The sequence below is a fragment of the Amphiura filiformis genome, chromosome 9, assembly GCF_039555335.1.
Source record: "Amphiura filiformis chromosome 9, Afil_fr2py, whole genome shotgun sequence".
NCBI classification, from domain to species: Eukaryota; Metazoa; Echinodermata; class Ophiuroidea; order Amphilepidida; family Amphiuridae; genus Amphiura; species Amphiura filiformis.
The window spans coordinates 33,419,643-33,439,546 of record NC_092636.1 but is presented as its reverse complement, the minus strand read 5'-3'; the positions used below and the strand labels follow the sequence as shown (position 1 = coordinate 33,439,546).

At 37.9% G+C, this 19,904-nt stretch overlaps 1 protein-coding gene across 2 annotated transcripts in view; it reads right to left on the bottom strand.

Annotated features, from left to right (window-relative positions):
- LOC140160896 (uncharacterized) overlaps window positions 1-19,904 on the bottom strand; it is a 51,587-nt gene that overhangs the window by 15,145 nt on the left and 16,538 nt on the right. For both annotated transcript variants that reach the window (XM_072184230.1, XM_072184231.1), the window contains 5 exons: window positions 11,507-11,640; window positions 9,701-9,953; window positions 6,449-6,496; window positions 4,345-4,422; window positions 2,069-2,208 (listed from right to left, as the gene is read on the bottom strand). In XM_072184230.1, the coding sequence (XP_072040331.1) occupies window positions 2,069-2,208; window positions 4,345-4,422; window positions 6,449-6,496; window positions 9,701-9,953; window positions 11,507-11,640 (653 nt within the window). The remainder of the gene's footprint in view (window positions 1-2,068; window positions 2,209-4,344; window positions 4,423-6,448; window positions 6,497-9,700; window positions 9,954-11,506; window positions 11,641-19,904) is intronic.

The window sequence follows — 19,904 nt, the reverse complement described above, 5'->3', positions numbered from 1 at the left end:
TCAAAAATATGGGGTAGAAATTTCCAATTGAAAATAATGGAGCCCAAAACAATCAAATTCAGGCTAGAGACTGCACTTTCCTAAAAAAAATGAGAAAAAAATGAAAATTTGCGTGAAAAAGTACCAAAAATAGGCTGAAATTAATAAAGTTGAGGAAATTTTGGCTTTAAAAAAATGAATTCAGTTTTTAAACTGACAATTCTCATACCTGCAAATTAAGAACCTCAAAATTTGTGCGGCAAAAGCTTCAGAAATGCACCCATGACCTAATGGCACAAGTTTAACCCCATGAGAACTACCAGCCGATTGGCCAAAAAGAAGTTCTCAATATCATTTGGACCAATCAGCAACATTGTTAGAATAATTTTGCCACACAAAAAAATTGGGGTGAATTATATGCAAAACTCCATTTTGGTGATTAAGGTGTTGCGCTGTCTGTCGGGAGAATACCATCTGCATGAGTTCGAGCCTTGGGCTTGCCTTAGGTGAGAATTCTCTTCCTCTCTCTAAATGTTCCTATAAGGTCGAGAATCCTGTAATTATGTTCAGTTTATACTTTGCAGAATATAATTGTAGAATTTCTTGTCACTCCAATACACTGCTTAGCATGTGCAGATATAGGTAGTGTATGTGTGAGGTTTTATGGTTCGAAAGTCACATAAAGCTGTTAGTCCTGTTTATAGGAAGAGTCATCCCTGTGCACATTAAGTGTCTGAGCTAATTGAAAAGAGGGACCATCCCGGTTCTGAAATCTTTTATGGACCCATTCATGTATGCTTTCTTTATTTTTTACGGGCCCCCTAGGACCCTGGGCCCGGCGGTAATGCACCCCTTTTAACCCCTCTTGTCGGCGGCACTGATACTCAAACATTGAGGTATAGCACATGTACAGGAAAGAAGCAAACGCAAAATTCATGCCTAGCGTCCCCACCCGCTTTCTTTTTAGAGGCTGCCTGCGTTTCTTGTTTCTTTTTTTTTTTTTTTTTAAAAAAGTTCTGAAAAAGTGGGAAAATTAATGATCTTTTCGGGGAAAAAAAATCTTCAGCTTTTTAGCGTCACCGTGTACATGCGGTGGAAATAGTCCATTTGTATGTGCGTCTGCATGCAATATTCACCCTGTCTGAAATACTCTATTATTATACAGTTGTCATTGAAATAGGCCTCCTCCTCCTTCCTTTAAAAAAAAAAAAAAAAGGCAGGATGCTAAACATGTTTTTTTTAATTTTGCCTTAGGTGTAGTGTTAATTATCAGCATATTCAAAGTGGGAGGGGTTTAGTACTGTTGATGACTATGAGCAGCCAATCAACAGCTATTATATGGATTCTGTTTCCCATGTTACATCAGGTTTGAGTTACTTCAGATATAACACAGGTACATGTCCAGTTGACGTCCGGGGTATCACCCCTATATTTTCTTGGCTCTTTTGATGGTAATATATGTGACTGTACACGACGAATGAGCCGTAAATTTCACCCCCGGTCAATTTTGTTTTATTTTGTGTTTAGAAAATATATATCATAAGCTTAAAAATGGTATATAATTTGACTTCAAATGATATCCAGAAGCGGGGTTATGGTTTGTTGAACTTTGCTCCTTCAACAAAATGGTACCTTTTTTTCGTTTCTACATGTCTCTTTCTCCACATTGCTTGTAATAAATATCAAACAGTCATAATTGGTGGTCATTGAACCCACCACTTGAACAGGATTTAACCAAAGCAAACAAAGACCCGCGCTATTAAGAATTCTATAGACGTAGAAGGTAGAAGCTTATTATCCTTTTCAACAATAGGATTATTGATTGGTTTAAAAGGTGTTTGACTATCTACATGTAAATGAGATACTTGTCGAAGCAACTTGAGGTGCCGATGAATACGACCTTCATGCACATTTTACACTGTAACTCAGAATACAATTTAGGACATTTACGGCTCATTCGTGCTGTACGGTCACATATCATCCAATTACAGAAATGTTAAACAAAAAAATTTAATAAATAAAATAGATTTAAAAAAATATTTATGGCCCAAGATCGGAATTTGTGGATAAATCTGGAAAAGTTACTTACTATATAGTTGTGTCTGTGTTTGACACCTGATACATGGCTGTATAAGTTGCCATGGTTCAACAGAGTGTCGCATACATCACACTGGTAATTGGGGTTCAGAGACTCGGCTTCATTCAATATTTCAGTCACATGATCTAAACCTGAATAACAACAAAATACAATAAACATTCAAGGGATTATCAGTGATTTGGTGAGCAAGAACACCCTAAAAGTGATTACCCCCCTGAGCACTACCTGCCAATCTAACATTGCCTCTGATTAGTCAATTACATGATAACTTCACTTTAATCACCAATCAGAATGGAGCGTTACAAATAATTCACCCCAATTTTTTGTGTGGTGAAATTATTCTAACAATGTTGCTGTTTGGTCCAATTGATAATGAAAACTTCTTTTTGACCAATAGGCAGGTAGTTCTCATGGGGTTAGAATGCTACTCCCACACAGGGAGTGTGAATTTCAAATGGTGTCACCCATTCAGGTAGCCCCATTTGAAATTAACACATCCTGTGTGGGAGACTAAGGTAATGTCTTTCATAGGGCATGTATGGATTTGAACTGGAATAGCATATTATTATAGCTAAGAGTACTTAATTAAGAGAGAAAGTGAGGATAGTGTGAGCTCGGGACATTCCATAAGGTGATTATAAATACGTAATTTTATTAGGACTCATATTGAAATTCCCTTACACAGGAAGGTGTGCGCCATCCTGCAGCTTTCCTATGCTAGCCTTTTTTTGTTAAAATCCTGTGTGATTATAACACTGCAATTAGCCACTTAAATTAGGGAGCGCTTTCCTGGGTTGTGCGATGAGCCATAGTCAGTTTGTTTTCTTCCCATTCGCGTCATGGACCACTTCAAAAGGCAGGGTGTATCACTGATGCATATAATCCATCATTATAATATGTTTTATGACCGAGCTTTCCTGAGGCGTGGGCTTAGCGGGGGGAATCCTGCCTTCTTTCTGTGTGAAAGCGTGGTAGGGTATTTCAATATGAGCCCTTAATGATCTGCACTGACAAAAAGTGATTATCATATAAATAAAGCAGACGCTACTGCCGTAATAAAAACATCTTTTCTCATCTTTCAAAGCAATTATCTCTTTCATGGATTATTCACATCCGGGAAATGATCGCGTAGCGAGCATGTTTCTTGTAAATACGTTTCAGTGCACATAGGCCGCTCAGGGGTGGTGCAATAATTATGTGTAATAATTCTGTATCATGGCTTTACCTATATCGTCCACAACTGGAGTGAGTATTTCAAATGGAAGTTGCCCAATTCTCTACTTTATTCAAAACTCATACTCCATCTGTGGAAGACTTTAGATAAATCTTCCACAGGGGTAGTGTGGGTTTTAAATGTAATAGCTAGCGCTGGTATCGGCAAGCATTTTCATTGTCGACAACCGATAAAAATTAAAAAGCCGACGTCGACAATTATCGACAATCAGGCCTAATTAATGTCCCAAAAATTTGCCCCATGGCAAATTGCGACAATCAAGGTTCAAAATTCGGCAACTTTGTGCACATTTATACAGTCAACACGCTGCATGGACTATGAAAACGATACATACTGGCAATGCTATAGTCATGGTATAGTTGCTTAAATATTATTTGCATGTGGGGTGAGAGGAACAAAGAAAATAAAGCATATTTTTCCCGTAAATAAACAAATACTCAACCAAGTAAACACACAAAATCAATTTCGTCATCCCAAGTGTGCACACGGCACGCTAAGAACGACCTTGACATTTGGCCAATCAACGATCGTTATTCAGCCAAGCCCCCCTGACGTCACATGGCGGCCGTTCTAAAAATAAACCAAGATGGCTGAAGCCAAATCAACATCAACGAAAATGGGAAAGCATGGAAAGGGGTCACAATTTTGCTGGATTTGACCATTTTGGATGCTATAATGAACTATCCTTTGATAATTAGATAAAAAAGATTCATAACTTTCTTGTCGCATGAGATCTTTTGGATTGCTAGTAAAAAAGAAGGAAATTAGCAAAGTTTCTGCCAATCAATTTTTCAATTTCGATCGCAAAATTTCTGATATTTTTTGTCGATACATGCAAAGCTCTTGTCGCCAATCGGCAAAAGTGCTCTTGTCGACAATTTTGTCGACAACGCCTTGTCGATACCAACACTAGTAATAGCCCATTGTCACATGATGACACATATTTCTCCATTACAGGTCCTTGGCCAATTACATCCAGAGTCCATCTCACTTATTTTGGCCATGCATCAAGCCAATTATCACTGCTACTTACCAATCATGGGTTCATCACCTTCATAGATTTGTTTCTCAACATCACTCTTGTCCACCCTCCTTCCTTTCTTTCCTGTTCCTAAATCAAACAAACCATAAGCTTTATCAAGATTTCAGTATTTACATTCACCCTAATGCATATAATAATGGTAAGAGAAAAAAAATCACTGAATACAAGTGTGGGGGCTTTGGGTGCTGAAGCCCACCGCACTATGTTAAAAATCATGTAAAGTCAGCCGTTTTATGGCGATTTTATCCACTAAGCCCCCCGCATAACTCTGAAAGCCCCTCTGAGCCCCCCTTGTATCACCACATGGCACACTCTTAGCAACAATGACTGTTAAATAACTTAGACAAACTTCTTCTGTTTCATTAATTACAAAATAAACTGTGAGCTACTTCTTTCATACTAATGGTATGGGTGTTCATTTAGGCCAAAAAAAAATTGTTTGTTTGTCCATAGAGGCTTATGAAACAGTTGGGTCGGTAGGTCGGATTTTTTTTTTTTTTACAGATATTGCACTTGAAACTGACAATTTGAAGACTTAAGTCAAACACACAGCACTTTACTGGTTTAACTCTTGAGATTTACATTTTCTTTTTTTAAATTTATACTAACCACTGTTTTACTAGTACATTCAACGCAAATTTTAAAAAAAGAAAGAAACTAGAGCGGTTCTCGGCTTGCGCGGTTCTCGACGCAAAGCGTCGGCCGCAATGCCTCCACCTTGAGGCGATCATGTTGAATGTACCCAACCAAGGTTCATGCCCATACGACGGTTTTTAGTAATTTGACCTCAGATGACCCCTGTGTGAACCCAGATGACCCCAAAATGTCCATCCAAAAATTTAACTTTAAATGTTGACTGTATCCACCAAGTTTCATGCCCATACGACAGTTTGAAGTTATTTAACCTCAGATGACCCCGGATGCAAAATGGAGATGGGCAGGACATGTGGCAAGAAAAACGACAACAGAGGGACAAAAAAAGAGTCACCGAGTGGCAACCAAGAACAGGAAAGCGAGAAGAGGAAGGCAAAGAGCGAAGATGGCGTAGACGATTTAACAGCATATAGAGGCACCACATGGGCAAGGGATGCGCAAGACAGACAGAAATGGAAGATTCTTGAAGAGGGCTTCATACTACAGAGGATGAAACAGCCTAGGTGAGGTGAGGTGAGGACCCCGGATGACCCCAACATGACCTTCCTAGAATTTAACTCTAAATGTTGACTGTACCCACCAAGTTTCATGCCCATATGACAGTTTTAAGTTATTTGACCTCAGATGACCCCTGGGTGACCCCAGATGACCCCACAATGACCGTCCAAGAATTTGACTCTAAATGTTGACTGTACCCACCAAGTTTCATGCCCATACGACAGTTTTAAGTTATTTGACCTCAGATGACCTCTGTGTGACCCCAGATGACCCCAAAATGACCTTCAAAAAAATTTGGTTCTAAATGTTTACAGTACCCACCAAGATTCATGCCCATACGACAGTTTTTGCTAATTTGACCTCAGATGACCCCTAGATGACCTTGGGTGACCTTGACCCACTAACCAAACCTACTGGAATTTGAAGACCGCCAATGACCATCCCTCCACCAAATTGCATCACTGTACACCAAGGTTCATGCCCATACGACGGTTTTGCTAATTTGACCTCAGATGACCCCTAGATGACCTTGGGTGACCTTGACCCACTAACCAAACCTACTGGAATTTGAAGACCGCCAACGACCATCCCCCCACCAAATTGCATCACTGTACATCTTACCAGTTACGAGAAATTGCACCCGCAAGCTCGGACGGACAGATGGACGGACGGATGGACGGACGGACGGACAACCAGGAAACATAATACCTCCGGTGGAGGCATAAGTGGAGGCATAAAAAGAAACACGGTCGGGACCAGGGTACACAGTCGGTCGGACGTGGACAAACAAACAATTTTGGCCTTATATAGAGGGTTGAAATGAAAGCAAGACCCTATCTGCAATAGCTGCCAGGTGTCAAATATTTAGATTTGTGTCAAATATAAAATACAGATGCCTATAGGGCAGCTATTGAAGATATTGCACCAACTCCTCATCACTTACCAGGCTCCCCAGGTACTGCCATCTTAGCTGCTTTCTCTTGAGCTGCTTCTGAAAAAGATTTTTAGAAAATGTCAATTTTGCCAAGCAGATTAAGACAGAGCCAGGCCTTGCAGTCTAGATTTTAAAGGCAAGTGTTTAATCACTCACTTGCATGATGCTAGGCGAGTGGTTGAATTATTCTCTGGTAGTCGAATCACTCTCTAGCAGTGTTTGGTTTTTGCCGGCAAAAACCTGTTTTTGCCGGCAAGGGTGGCAAAAACTGGCAAAAACCTGTTTTTGCCAGTTTTTGCCTGCTTTAAACCGGCAAAAATGGCAAAAACTCACTTATAGTCACTCAAATATTAAAAAGTAACACAGAAAGCTCATAAACAGTAACACACAACTTTTAATGAATCATTCAACTTATTTTGTGTCTCAAGTCCTTAAAATGAAAAAGTTTTGAATTTGATATATGCCACATTTCGGTTAAATGCACTTGGGCAATGAAAATGCATGCCTTTAAGGGGGTACTACACCCCTGTGGTAAATTTATGACTATTTTTGCATTTCTCTAAAAATATAATAACACACTGGAATCAAAAGTTATGTATATTATTGGGGCAAAGAATCCATGTACTACACTGAAATTTCAGTGACTCAAGACAAGCGGTTCAGTATATATGATAGGAAATGAGGTACATCCTAGCGGTACCTTATTTCTTATCATAAATAATGAACCGCTTGTCTTGGGTCACTGAAATTCCAGTGTAGTAATTGGATTCCTTGCCCCTATAATATACATAACTTTTGTTACTACTGTGAAATTAGTTTTTGAGAAAAATGCAAAAAAACACATAAATTTATCGAGGGGTGTAGTACCCCCTTAATCTTTACTTAATGTTACTTATAATTACAAAATCTGGCCTTGTTACACTGAGGAAATTATTTTTGTAACTTAATAATTTGTTTTGAGATGAAAAAACTGAACTACAAATCACTTTTTTAGTTTTTGCCATTTTTGCTGGCAAAAACTGTTTTTGCCAAGCGGTTAAAACCGTGGTTAAAACCGCGTTTTTTTCCACCTGCGGCAAAAACCTGCGAACCCTGCTCTCTAGGTCTGAAAGATCATTCGTACCAATATGGAACACTTATGCACTGTTGACATCCTCCCTTTCGTTTTTAGGGATTAATTTATTACGATAAATCGAATACATTGAAAGTGCTGAAAGTTGAATGTAAATTGGATTGAATTTTGGATGATTCGCAGCGAGCGACATTTAGTGTCTATGGCGAGTGGAAAATCGCTCACTAGAAATTGAATTTGGGCGAGCGGTGGAGAGCGAGAGCAATCGCTCGCCTCAAACAGCAAGGCATGCAGAAGAGCAAATTATGTGACATACAAGTTAGATACCTGTCCATTAGATAGTTTGATATGGGTTGTTCTGATTGAACAAATTGACTGTTTGGAGCACAAAGAAGCTAACTGCATGGTCTGCTTGGATACAATAGGGTTAAGGTACGTGCCTCGGATACAACACCCTTGCAGGAAAATAGCTCCTGTGTCAAATCAATCAGGTCTATTCATTTAAATCTTTAATCATAACAAAGAAAAGTATTTTCCCCACCTATTTTAAGAGTCTTATAAGAATTGTAAGAATTCTTATGTTTTTCTTTATTTTTGAAAATTCCCTTAATTTTGACAGTTTTTTATTTTATTTGCCCACTTTGGAAAGAGCTATGGTTACCAAACTTTCAGCGATGGTAAATAATCTTAATATCTAAATTCTCTCGCCAGGATTTTTGGATAAAGTGTTTACTTTTTGAAATAAATTTTCCATTTTTTATTTTAGGGAATGTTAGAAACAATGTTGCTTAAAATAGAAACATTTAATTGGAAAAAGCTGGGGAGAGAATTTAGATATTAATCTTATTTACCACCCCTGAAAGTTTGGTAACCATAGCACCTTCCTAAGTGGGCAAAAAAATCCTAGAATTTAGGTAATATAGTGTCTCTAGACAATTTAAAAAAAAAACCATAAAAAAGTACCAACATTCCTTTTAAATATATACTTAAGTAAAGTTAGAAAATAAACTTGGTTTTTATTTTTCTGTGATATATTGGCAGCAAAATGAAACTTAAAACTTATATACAACTGGAGAGAAAAATCAGTTTTAATAAAATCTTTGTTTTCAAAAATGTGACTATTTTGAGAAATTGGCAAAGTGTCAAAAACTCTTCCCTGAAGTAATTCAATGGGATTTTGAGATGACAAAAAATTGCGCAAGTCAAAAACGCTTTTTTTTGGAAAAAATTAAAACTTGCCAAGTAAGGTTTTCTCATCAATACACACATCCTATCTAGAAATATGAATTTTCAAGTTCATCGGATAAAGAGCATTGCTGCTAATTCGTTTTACTTCAATGTCATACAGGACTGGAAATTTGCTGCCATTTCACATCTCTGCTTTAGCTAACAAAAAAAAAAAATACAGACAGACAGACAGATTTGCAAAGTAGGATTTCCCAGATTTACAAATATTTTCCCAAAATTAGGGTGGGTCGGATTATGCCAATATAAAAACAATTTTTGGCCCAATAAAAGCTCCCATATTTCTCACCCCCATACACTGCTTAGCATGTGCAGATATAGGTCGTGTTTGTGTGACGTCTCGTGGTTCGAAAGTCATGTAAAACTGTTGGTCCCATGTACAGGAAGATTCAAACCCCCAGGGGGGTACTTAGTACAAATGACCATACGGGGACGTGCCGCTAATATGGGTAGCATTTTCGGCCTTTTGGTATATCAATGACCCCTTTTTCTAAGCCAATTTTGGTATATGAATGGGTCCTTTTTTCAAAACTTTTTCAATTTCTTCGCAAAATAGCCCAATTTTGCCTCAATCTCGCCAAAATTTCAAAATTTTCCAAACAAAAATTGGGAAAAATTGTAAAAACTAAGACAATTTTGACCTTTGGTATATCAATGGGTCCAAATTTCTTGAAAAATTGGTATATTTATGGGTCCACTTTCAAATTCTCAGCTGCACGTCCCTACCAAAACCAAACTTGAGTACCCCGGTTCAAACCCTGTGCAAGTTAAGAGTCAGAGCTATTTGAAAGGAGAAGGGGGACCATCCCCGGTTCTGATCTCTGCCATCAATTCTAGGCTCCAGGAACGTGCATAGCTAAAACTGTGCACGTTAAGCCTGTGTGATAACAATAAAAAATTGAGGGGCATCACATATATAGGAAGAAGAAAAGTTGGGAACTTACTCCTCTTAGCCTCAGCAAAGAGATCCCGATCAACCTTGGTCGCTTGCCGTCCGTACTGCTCCTCTATGATGGTGGCAAAATGCTGTAGCTTCTTATTGATGAGGCTACGTCTTGGATACACCTCTTCTTCCTCTTCCGCCTCCCCCTCTCCCTTCTCTGCCCTCTCCGCCTGTTTCTCACGTTCTTCTCTCTCCAGGTCATCCATGTACATTTTGATTTCCTCTGCATAGGTAGCATGCACTGGATTTTTGTTCTGCAGGAGTATAACAAAAAATAATATCTAGATTACACAATGTGATTCTTACTTATATTATAGAAGATACTTTCAGTTAAGAACAGGAAATAATGTTACTTGTTCAGATTCATCTTCAACTTTATATTGTTCAGCCATATTTACAAAGTCAAGTTGAATATCGTCACCCTCATAACCAAATTGCCACAGTCATTTTCTGTAGTTTTGAGAAAAAGGCAAAAAACTGAAAAATGACTAAGCAATTTGGTTATGAGGGCGATGTAATGATGGTGAAATGACGGTGTGGCGTTGAAATTTAAATACGGCTGATGTGCATAAGATTTACGTATTCAAACTAATGATAAAGACAACATCACTGAAATAGTGGTACAAGTGCTGGAATAACTGTCTAAGTTACTGAAACAAATTGCCTAAGTCACACTCACAGATTTAGGGCACTCTCTATGGTAATAATGACTAATGCTGGTTTCATACTTTCCTGCCGCTTGCCGCTTTGAAGATGATTTTACTTCACTGCGCAGTCGCACCAGAAACACTAACGGTGATCAGCGGCAAGCCGACATATCGATCACTCCACCACTGGGAGTTGAATCCAAATCAACTCGGAGTGGTGCAGAACAAATTACGATGGAACGTTGCTGAGTGGCAAGAGTGGCTTTCACAGTCACACCGCTGCCGCTCTGCTTGCAGACAAGTACAAGCGGCATGATGAAGTGTCATGCCGCTCAGCGGCAAGCAGCAGAAAGTATGAAACCAGCATAAGTCATTTTGTTACAAGGTGGCAATTGTTATAAAGATTACGTTAAGCAAAAAAACTCAATTTGGGCGACGATGCGCTAAAATGTGTAATTCCTTTAAATTTATTTAGCCATCCATGCTGAAGTAAATTCAGTTACCATTTTAGTAGCGTTTGGTGCTCCTTTTGTCAGGTCCCTTCATTTCATAACAATCCAATTTTCAATGAAACAAGCTTGAGCTCAGCGATCTATGTTTATCATGTTGTTGACATAGTGAATTTCAGTCTTTATAGGTGGTACTACACCCTTGATAAATTTGTGACTATTTTTGCATTTTTCTCAAAAATAATAACACACTGTTAACAAAAGTTATGTATATTATAGAATAGGGGCAAGGAATCCAGTTACTATACACTGGAATTTCAGTGACTCAATACAAGCGGTACATTATTTATGATAAGAAAAGAGGTACCGCTAGAATGTACCTCATTTCTTAACATATATGATGAACCACTTGTCTTGAATCACTGAAATTTCAGTAAAGTAATTGGATTCCTTGCCCATATACATAACTTTTGTTACCAGTGTTTAGTTATTTTTTGAGAAAAATGCAAAATTAGTCACAAAATTTATCAGGGGGTGTAGTATCACCTTAAACAGCCTATGATCCATAAGATACAAACTACTTGGGAGAGACAACTGGCCAAAGTCACCACAAGTATTACCAATCTGGCAGCGACTTTAGTCGAAAGATTTTACACCAAGTTTTCAAAGGAAAACTCATAAATAATGCGCACGGTTAGTGTGTCTACTTACGATGTAATTTTCCCGATGTCGTCCGCCCGTTAAGTGTGCAAGAATGTTGCCAATGTTCATGAAGCTGGTGCAGATCTCACAATGGTAGCCATTTTCTATACCTTTGTCTATATCCAGCCTTATATGCTCCAAACCTGAAGATGAGATGAAAACAAAGCATTTGAAGAGTCATCTACCATTTTGTCAGGTTTAAACTTTACCAATATCTCCAACGGTTTAACTCTACCAATATCTACCATTTAGTTGAGGATGGACTGATCAGGGTGGCCAGGAGAGGACAGCTCATCAGCCTAGTTAACACTATGAGCAAAACTGCATTATACCCATACCCACCAAATTACCAAGGTTTCAGCTCCTGCTTATACTAACCCAGCAACTGTAAACCTAATTGGAAGATATACATGTATGATATGATGGTCCTCCCAGAGCAGGATCAGCATCTAGTTTAGACTCTCCCACAGTCTCGGATCCATCTCTGGGTAAATACCCAAGAGCTAAAACCACCTTCCCCTTCACACCACAAATAATACCCACACACCACTGCATTGTAACAACATAAAAAAGTTGTTACAACCTTAACCCCAGCCTAACCATGCTTAACTCAATTATCGATAGATTGACGGTCCTTAGAGATGGGTCATATGGTTTTCATTATCACAGAAGGGGGATCATATAGTTTTTACTAGTGACTTTCTGTCAGCTCCCGTCCCCTCCAGTAGAAATAATGAACGGTCCCTAATACATAATACCTGCCCCAATGATCTATGATTAAGCAAGACGCTTTTCATGAACAAAATTTGCCAATTTTGGACTGCCGTATGATTGTACTACAAGAATCTGTTTGCGGGAATCCATGGACTCTCGCAAAAAGCTCCAGCTAGAATCCACTGCGACTCCTGTGGCACTTTACAAAATTCAACCAAGCATGTTTCATTTGTATTGTACACACAACTGTTATTTATTGTGGTGATTAGTGCTGAGACTTCTACAGATAAATAAGAAAGTAATGAGTGAACAATCATTCAATTACTCTTTTTTTAATAGACATAGAGTTATATTCATACTATTTTGGTCACAAAAAATGTTGTTTATATTTACATGTACACATAAAGTGTTGTTTATATTTACATGTACAAAATGTTGTCATATTTACTATATGTTTTAACACTTTAACCACTTAAAAGTGGTTAAAGAATGTAAAAGTACCTTGCTCAATGGAAACAAATGTGCAGTAGAGGAAACAAAATTGGCACCTTCCTGCCGTTGATGGGGTGATATCACATTGATATCACATACCATATCCATTCCATTAACCGCCCATGTCCCTATAAGCACCCACCTAGCGACTTCAATACACATGATCCAGTATCATTATGTGCAGGATCCATGCAACGACACGTGTGTCCAATACAGAACCATCTACACATAAAATCCATATTCTGGGCTTTTTTACATCTATAGATGCAAATTTTGTATAAACAATTTAAAAAATAAGTGTCCACCCAAAATGATTTTGTTAAGCACCCTGGGCGTTTAATGGAATGAATACAGTACTATAAAACAATGAAATCGAGGTCAAGACTGGAATAATATGATTATAAAATAACAAAATAATTGTGTGTTGATCTTGCTTTTGGTACCCTATAATGTGTGATGTTGATGCGATATCAATGTTCACTTATTCAACGGCAAGAAGGTGCCTATTATAAGAATGGTCTACAGGACCCTGCATAGGCAAGAAGGCTTCATTCATCTGAGCTGCAGTGGCGACACCCAACCTAATCATGCAGAGCATATACACACACCAGTGACACCACGCTTGCACACGAAACCCCTGACATCACTACCAAACTTTAGGTGAGAGGAACTATAGACCAGGCCTTCTCAACTAGTTATTTGAAGTGCCAACTGGGAAATTTTAGTGATCATGAAGTGCCAACATGTTAAGTGAGAATTTTGTGAGACAGCATGTGTGCGACCGAACACATAGCTGGTTGCGTCCAAGGGCCCGCCTTATGGCCCCTGGAAGGGTCTAGTGTGAAAGCCCCAGCTGCGGGGTCCAGGTGGTAGCACCCCCGGAACTCTGAGATTTTAGGGCTTTCTAAAGGCTCAGATGTGGTATTTTCACCCCTTTTTTGTTAAAAATTTATGTGAAAAAAATTAGTAGATTCACCGAGCGCCACTTCGACTACCTCCAAGAGCTACAAGTGGCGTGCGCCTGGTATAGACTGTATTGTGCTGAATTTGTCAAATTGATATTGTGCTGTTGACCTTTTCAAATGCGCAGTAACGGTGTTCACTAAACGATGTGCACATCGGCGTTCACAACGTCAATTTACGCCATCTACCTGCGAACGGCTTATGGGATTTATGAAAAGGTGATACATCTCAATGGGTGCATGGGTGTACAAAAACATTTACGCTACCTGTATTTCTATTTTATTTCATACAAAACAACAGCTTTGTGCTGCATTAGCCTGTGAGTGAATCAGAAACTTAGCTACACCTCTCTCGATTGCGACAAATGTACCGTCACTGGGCGCATCCATGTTAATTTTAGTCTGTTTATTTATATTCCTCTTTAAAAAGGAGAACCACTAAAGGCGAGATGGTTCCAGCTAGTGCACTATGGCATGATATATACACAAATATTAAACGGAACATTTTCAACACAGAAAATATTTTTAAAATGTTTTCATGTCTGCTTCCCTGATCGGTGTGTAAAGTACACATGTTTAAGAAATAAATATTATAGTTATCAAATAAAATTGATTAAAAACTTACTACATTTATTGAGCTGGAATGAAAAGGGCCAGACAGATTTTTATTTACATTGTGAAGCAAACAATCGTGCAAGTCTTGAGTTTTTGTCCCGCTACACAATGACTCATGGGAACATTGACATGTGTGACGTCAACAGGTGTGAGGTCAAAGGTCATCAAGGGGTCACTTGAGGTCATTTTGAAAATATATTAATTTTCAATTTTTCTTGTTTTTACTTTTTTTTAAACCAAAATGCCTGAGAACCACCCTTCCTGGCGGGGACACATATTACGTACCACCTAAGTTACTAGTTGTTTTTGTGGTGTTACGCCAATCAAATTATGCCTTAGCATGATTAAAGTGCAGTGACCTTTACATACCAGATAATAGAGTAATGAGAGAATAATATCATTCAATTATAAATAGTTTTGATTTTATAGCATTATACAATGTTCAAACTTCAATACAATAGTATACCGTATTGTTTGTAATAAACGCTCCCCCTCTAAAAAACGCCCCCTCCAATTTTTCGGTGAAAAATTTACAAAAATGCGAACATTTCCATGACATATTGTGTAGGTAAGCTTAAAACTTGCATCAGTCATGTCAGTCACGATCGCTAAATTGAATGGACAAAACCTATTATGACTCAATTCCCATCCATTTCACTGCCTAATTATGGTAGAATTTCACTAATTCCATGCACTTACAGGTGTAATTTTGTTGTATTCCCCACGAAAATATCATTTTCCGTGGGCGCCGCCATCATGTATAGTGTAAATCCCTCCTTTTAATAGGAGCACCATCGGGAAATTGAACATTGAACAATTCACTTCCAATAAACGCCCCCCTTTTGGAAAAATGCAACCCCCCCAGGGCGTTTATTACAAACAATACGGTAAGTTGTATTTGTGCTGCTTATGTAGACACAGAGTGTTGTTCACATTTACAATTTAAGAAGTATTTTACCGGTGACTTTACAAAATCTACTATCTTAGAAGGTACTTTATGACACAATAATCATACAAATAAATAGTTAAGATTTTTTAAAGAGATATAATAGAGAAGTCACATTTACAATTTCGTATACACATATATGAGTTTCATTACTAGTATTACAATTAAGTGCTCTATTGTGATGCTACAAAGTAACAAGTTTTTTGGCAATGTTTTGCTAATTTCTTTGTTCTTATTCAGTGGGAGGGATCTACAATCAAGGAAATTAATGTTGGCACCCGGGGGGGGGGGTACTCAAGTTTGGTTTTGGTAGGGACGTGCCGATGAGATTTTGGAAGTAGACCCATAAATATACCAATTTTTCAAGAAATTTTGACCCATTGATATACCAAAAGTCAAAATTTTCGGCCGAATTTACCCAAAATTGTCTTAGTTTTTACAAATTTTCCCAAAATTTTGGGAAAATTTTGAACAAAGGACCCATTCATATACCAAAATAGGCTTTGAAAAAGGGGTCATTGATATACCAGAAGGCTGAAAATGCTACCCATGTTTGTGCATCGTCCCGTATGGTCATTTGTACTCATGCACCCCGGTTGGCACACTCTGGCATACTAAATGTAAATCGTCACCCCTCTCCCCCAGTTCAATATTGATGAAAGCACTTTTTCCATTGAGCTCTCCAGTCTCCCAAACATTGATTGAGGGGGAATGGGGGAGAGAAGGGGAAAGGAGAAGGTTTGTACTTCTCTTCAAACATAGTTATACTAATTTCACTGAACTATCAGAGTGGCAATGAAGAGTTCCAACATATTGTCAAGGTGTGCCAACTATTAATTTTGTTGATTATCTGAGGCGAACACAAAATATGACATGTAAAATTTGTTTTTGTCTCATAACTCAACAACAGAATCTCGTATGAACTTCACATTGCACACGATGTGGGAGTAGACCATATGCCTTGAAATGATTATTAAATTGTTGATAAATAAATTGGTTTATTTAGGAAGTGGTCACTGAAAACATCTGCTACATGCTAAATTATATCATATTTTGTATTAGGCTCGAAACTGTAAAATATTTCATCTAAATTTCGTTTTGGACTCATAATTCAACAACGGAATGTCATATGAACTTCATATTGCACACAATATGGGAGTAGACTATATACTTTGGAATCATTTTTGGTGGATTATCAAGGAATATCGTCAGTTACTGAGCAACACCATTATATTTTGAGTGTTTCTGTATCCACTATATGAATATATATCGTGGATTACCAAGTCAATTTGTAAAACTTCTAGGGTTGGTGTTACCAATTTGTCCGAACATGATAGTTGTATCAATTTTCTTTTTTTATGTTTGAAATTTTATTTGCACAGATGTAAATTTCAACAAACCCAGCCAAATTTGGTTGCTTTTTTAAATTTGGTTAAAATTAAGAGAAACACCGAATATAAAATTGCTGAAAGCAAGGGAAAGCTTAGTAAGCATTTTACGAAATGGACCCTTGATCTTGAAGCCTCTTAATTTGTTTTACCCCTTTAATATTTGTTTTTCTTTGTTATTGCTTTTTAGGCTACATCATTGCACCATCCGTTTTTGTTTGTTTGTTTTGTATGTTGTGTTGTGATTGTTGTTTTTGTATTGTTTTGTTTGTTTCTCTTTCCCTGTTATTAAAGGTTTCACTTTTTGATACATATTTTTTTATGAAGCTATGTATTGAATACTAACTATTGAATTTACATTGAAGGGGTCTGGTGGATAGGTCATTATTTGTACACATGTTTTTCTCCCACCACCAGATCTAAGTACAGGGAATAAAAAAAAATTTAAAAAACTTCTAGGGTCAGAAATTCGCAACCAAGTGCGAGAATCCTTTTGGATTCTCCAGGGGTGGAATTTCGTAAAGTGCCACAGGAGTCCAAGTGGATTCTCGCAAGAGAGTTTTGCGAGAGTCCATGGATTCCCGTAAAATGGATTCTCGTTGTACAATCTTGCGGGAGTCCAAAGGTATTTATATGTAGGCCTACGTAAAATGCATTCAAACAAACAAACTAACAAATAAACTAACAAAGTTAAGTTTTTAATACATGTATATGTGTCATCATACTCTCACTTCCATATATGTCATAGCATCTTTGGTGACTTTTCCTTTATATTTTGCAATTGCAGGCTTTGAGTTTTAAGGCGTGTTGAACTTAACGTAAGTTCGCTGAGCCGATCATTTCCAGATCCATTTCCAGCGAGAGTCCACATGGACTCTCGCAATAGGACTTTTACGGGAGTCTCTGCGAGAGTCGACTCTCGGACTCCCGCCGAAATTCCACCCCTGATTCTCCCAGTGGAATTTTGCAAGAATCCATGGATTCTCGCCAATAACTTTGTATGATAAACTGAAATCTCAGTATTAAGTTCGTAGTCCTTTTTTCTGTGTTGTCAAACTCTTTTTTGAGCTAAAATGCCAAATGTCACCATTTGCAATTTATTTGGCCTTCGTCGGTTTTCACATAGCTTTACATGGTGTGCTACACATTTGCATTGTTTGCCCCTTAATTGAATGAATAGCGTACTGTATATTTGATAGAAGTGGAAACATATCAGCATAATAAAATGTGTAAAATTTGGTTGTAATACATGCTTTTGTTTGAAAGATATGGACCAAAAACCAATTTTAGATACAGTTTAAACCCATAATCGCAAAATGTGTGTAATTTAACATAGGGGAGGTTTTCAGTGACCATGCATAAAATTCAGGTCTCTTGCAGCAGTTTGAAACCAAGGACGGTCCTCGGCTGAAGGCAAGTCCGTAGTTAAGAGTGAAAAATCTTGTGTGTCATCATTTGCCAGCAAACACATACGCAGCCTGACATACAGCCTGACATACGGGAAAGTGATTATATTATGTCTCTTGCCTTATCAGGCGAGACAAAAATGTGTAAAAAATAATTGTGATTAAAACAAAATGCACCATGTTCATTTTGTCAGACATAATCACATTCAATAATAATCAAAATGCTAGAAATTACCATTTCTGTAAGTCTGAGCCTTGTAACTGAACTTGTATTCTCAATAGACAAGAGAAACAATTGGGGATTGTATGTTTGATTTGTCATCACTGCACAGCAGCAAATCTCTACAATGCCCTTGTAGCACTCCCACTGTTGCACACTGTATTGCTGCTACCCACAATATTAGGATTTATGTAAGTTGCCTTGTTTCTTTATTTGCGCTTGTTTACGGCGATTGCTGATGACACCCGCGATAGTGTACAGATATGGATTGATTGCAGAATTTATGGGTAAGATAACTGTTACAGACCATGCAAAAACTGAAGGAGGTAGAGTCAGTACACCAACTTCCACCAAAATACCCAGTAGAACAATTGGTGACCAACATAAGAAGTCTGTAAGAACAATGGCAGCAACTTTGACTGTCATTCTGACCTGGTCTTTCATATCCTTGTTTAGCCCTGCTCGTTTCGATGACTTCAAAACAGATCGTACAATCTCCACATAGCACAGCAGTATGACGAAGTAGCAGATTCCATTAAGACCAAGGAACACTGCTACAGCATAATACAAGCCAGGTACGTGGCCCAGCGATTGAGAGTTAACTATGTACTTTCTATAACGGTATAAATTGGCAGTTTCCGGATTAATTATTTCTTCTGTTACATTCTTTGAGAATTTTTCAATTTGAGCCAGGGGGAGGCCAATGCACACATGAGAGTTGTCATAGAATTTATCATTTTCCCCTGCAAAAATGGATGGAACAACTCCCAATGCAAAGGAAATCAACCAAAGTAATATAACTATTGCAGCCGCTGATTTCTTTTTTAACTTGTGTTGGGAGAAAGGAAATCGGATGTTCATGAATCTGTCAATGCTTATCAATGTCACAAAGAAAACAGAAGCTTCACTTGATATTATTGAAATTGCTCCAGTTATTCTGCAGGTAATACCAGATCTCCAGGTTTCAGCTTGCATCGGAAAATATTCACCAAAGTAAATATCAGCAGATGCAATAATTAGCATATAGATGCCCATGAGTAAATCTGACATTGCCAGATTGTTAAGCAAGAATATTTGAACTTTGTTCTTTTCATTTTTTGATTTTTTTCGACTCAAAACATACAAATTTCCACCTAAAGCATTCAAACCAATGAGCCACATCATTACCATCAACACTCTATCTGACAATAATCGATCGCATGTCAGATACGGAGATCGCACATCAATAGCACTACAGCTAATGCCACTTGGTACATAACATTCACAGATTTCTGTTTGGTTTACAACCACTTCTACCTGTTTTGGGAGTCCAATAAATGTATACTTGTCTATTAGGGTCAATCTGTTTTCTCGCAATCCAAGGAAGGCAAGTTCAGTTAAGCTGTTCATATTAGGAATATCTGTTAACTGGTTGCCAGATAATTCCAGAAAATGGAGATTTGTAAGGGCTTTAAACAGGTGCACATCTAATGCACGAAGCTGATTGAAATATAAAAACAGGATTTGTAAGTTTCTTAATCGTGCAAATATTCTCAGATTCAAATCAGTTAAATGGTTGTAGCCCAATTCAAGAAGTGTCAAAGTTTCCAGTTTCCAAAATAAATCAGAACTCAAGTTTACAAACATGTTTTTGTGTAACAATAACACCTGTAACCGGGGTAAAT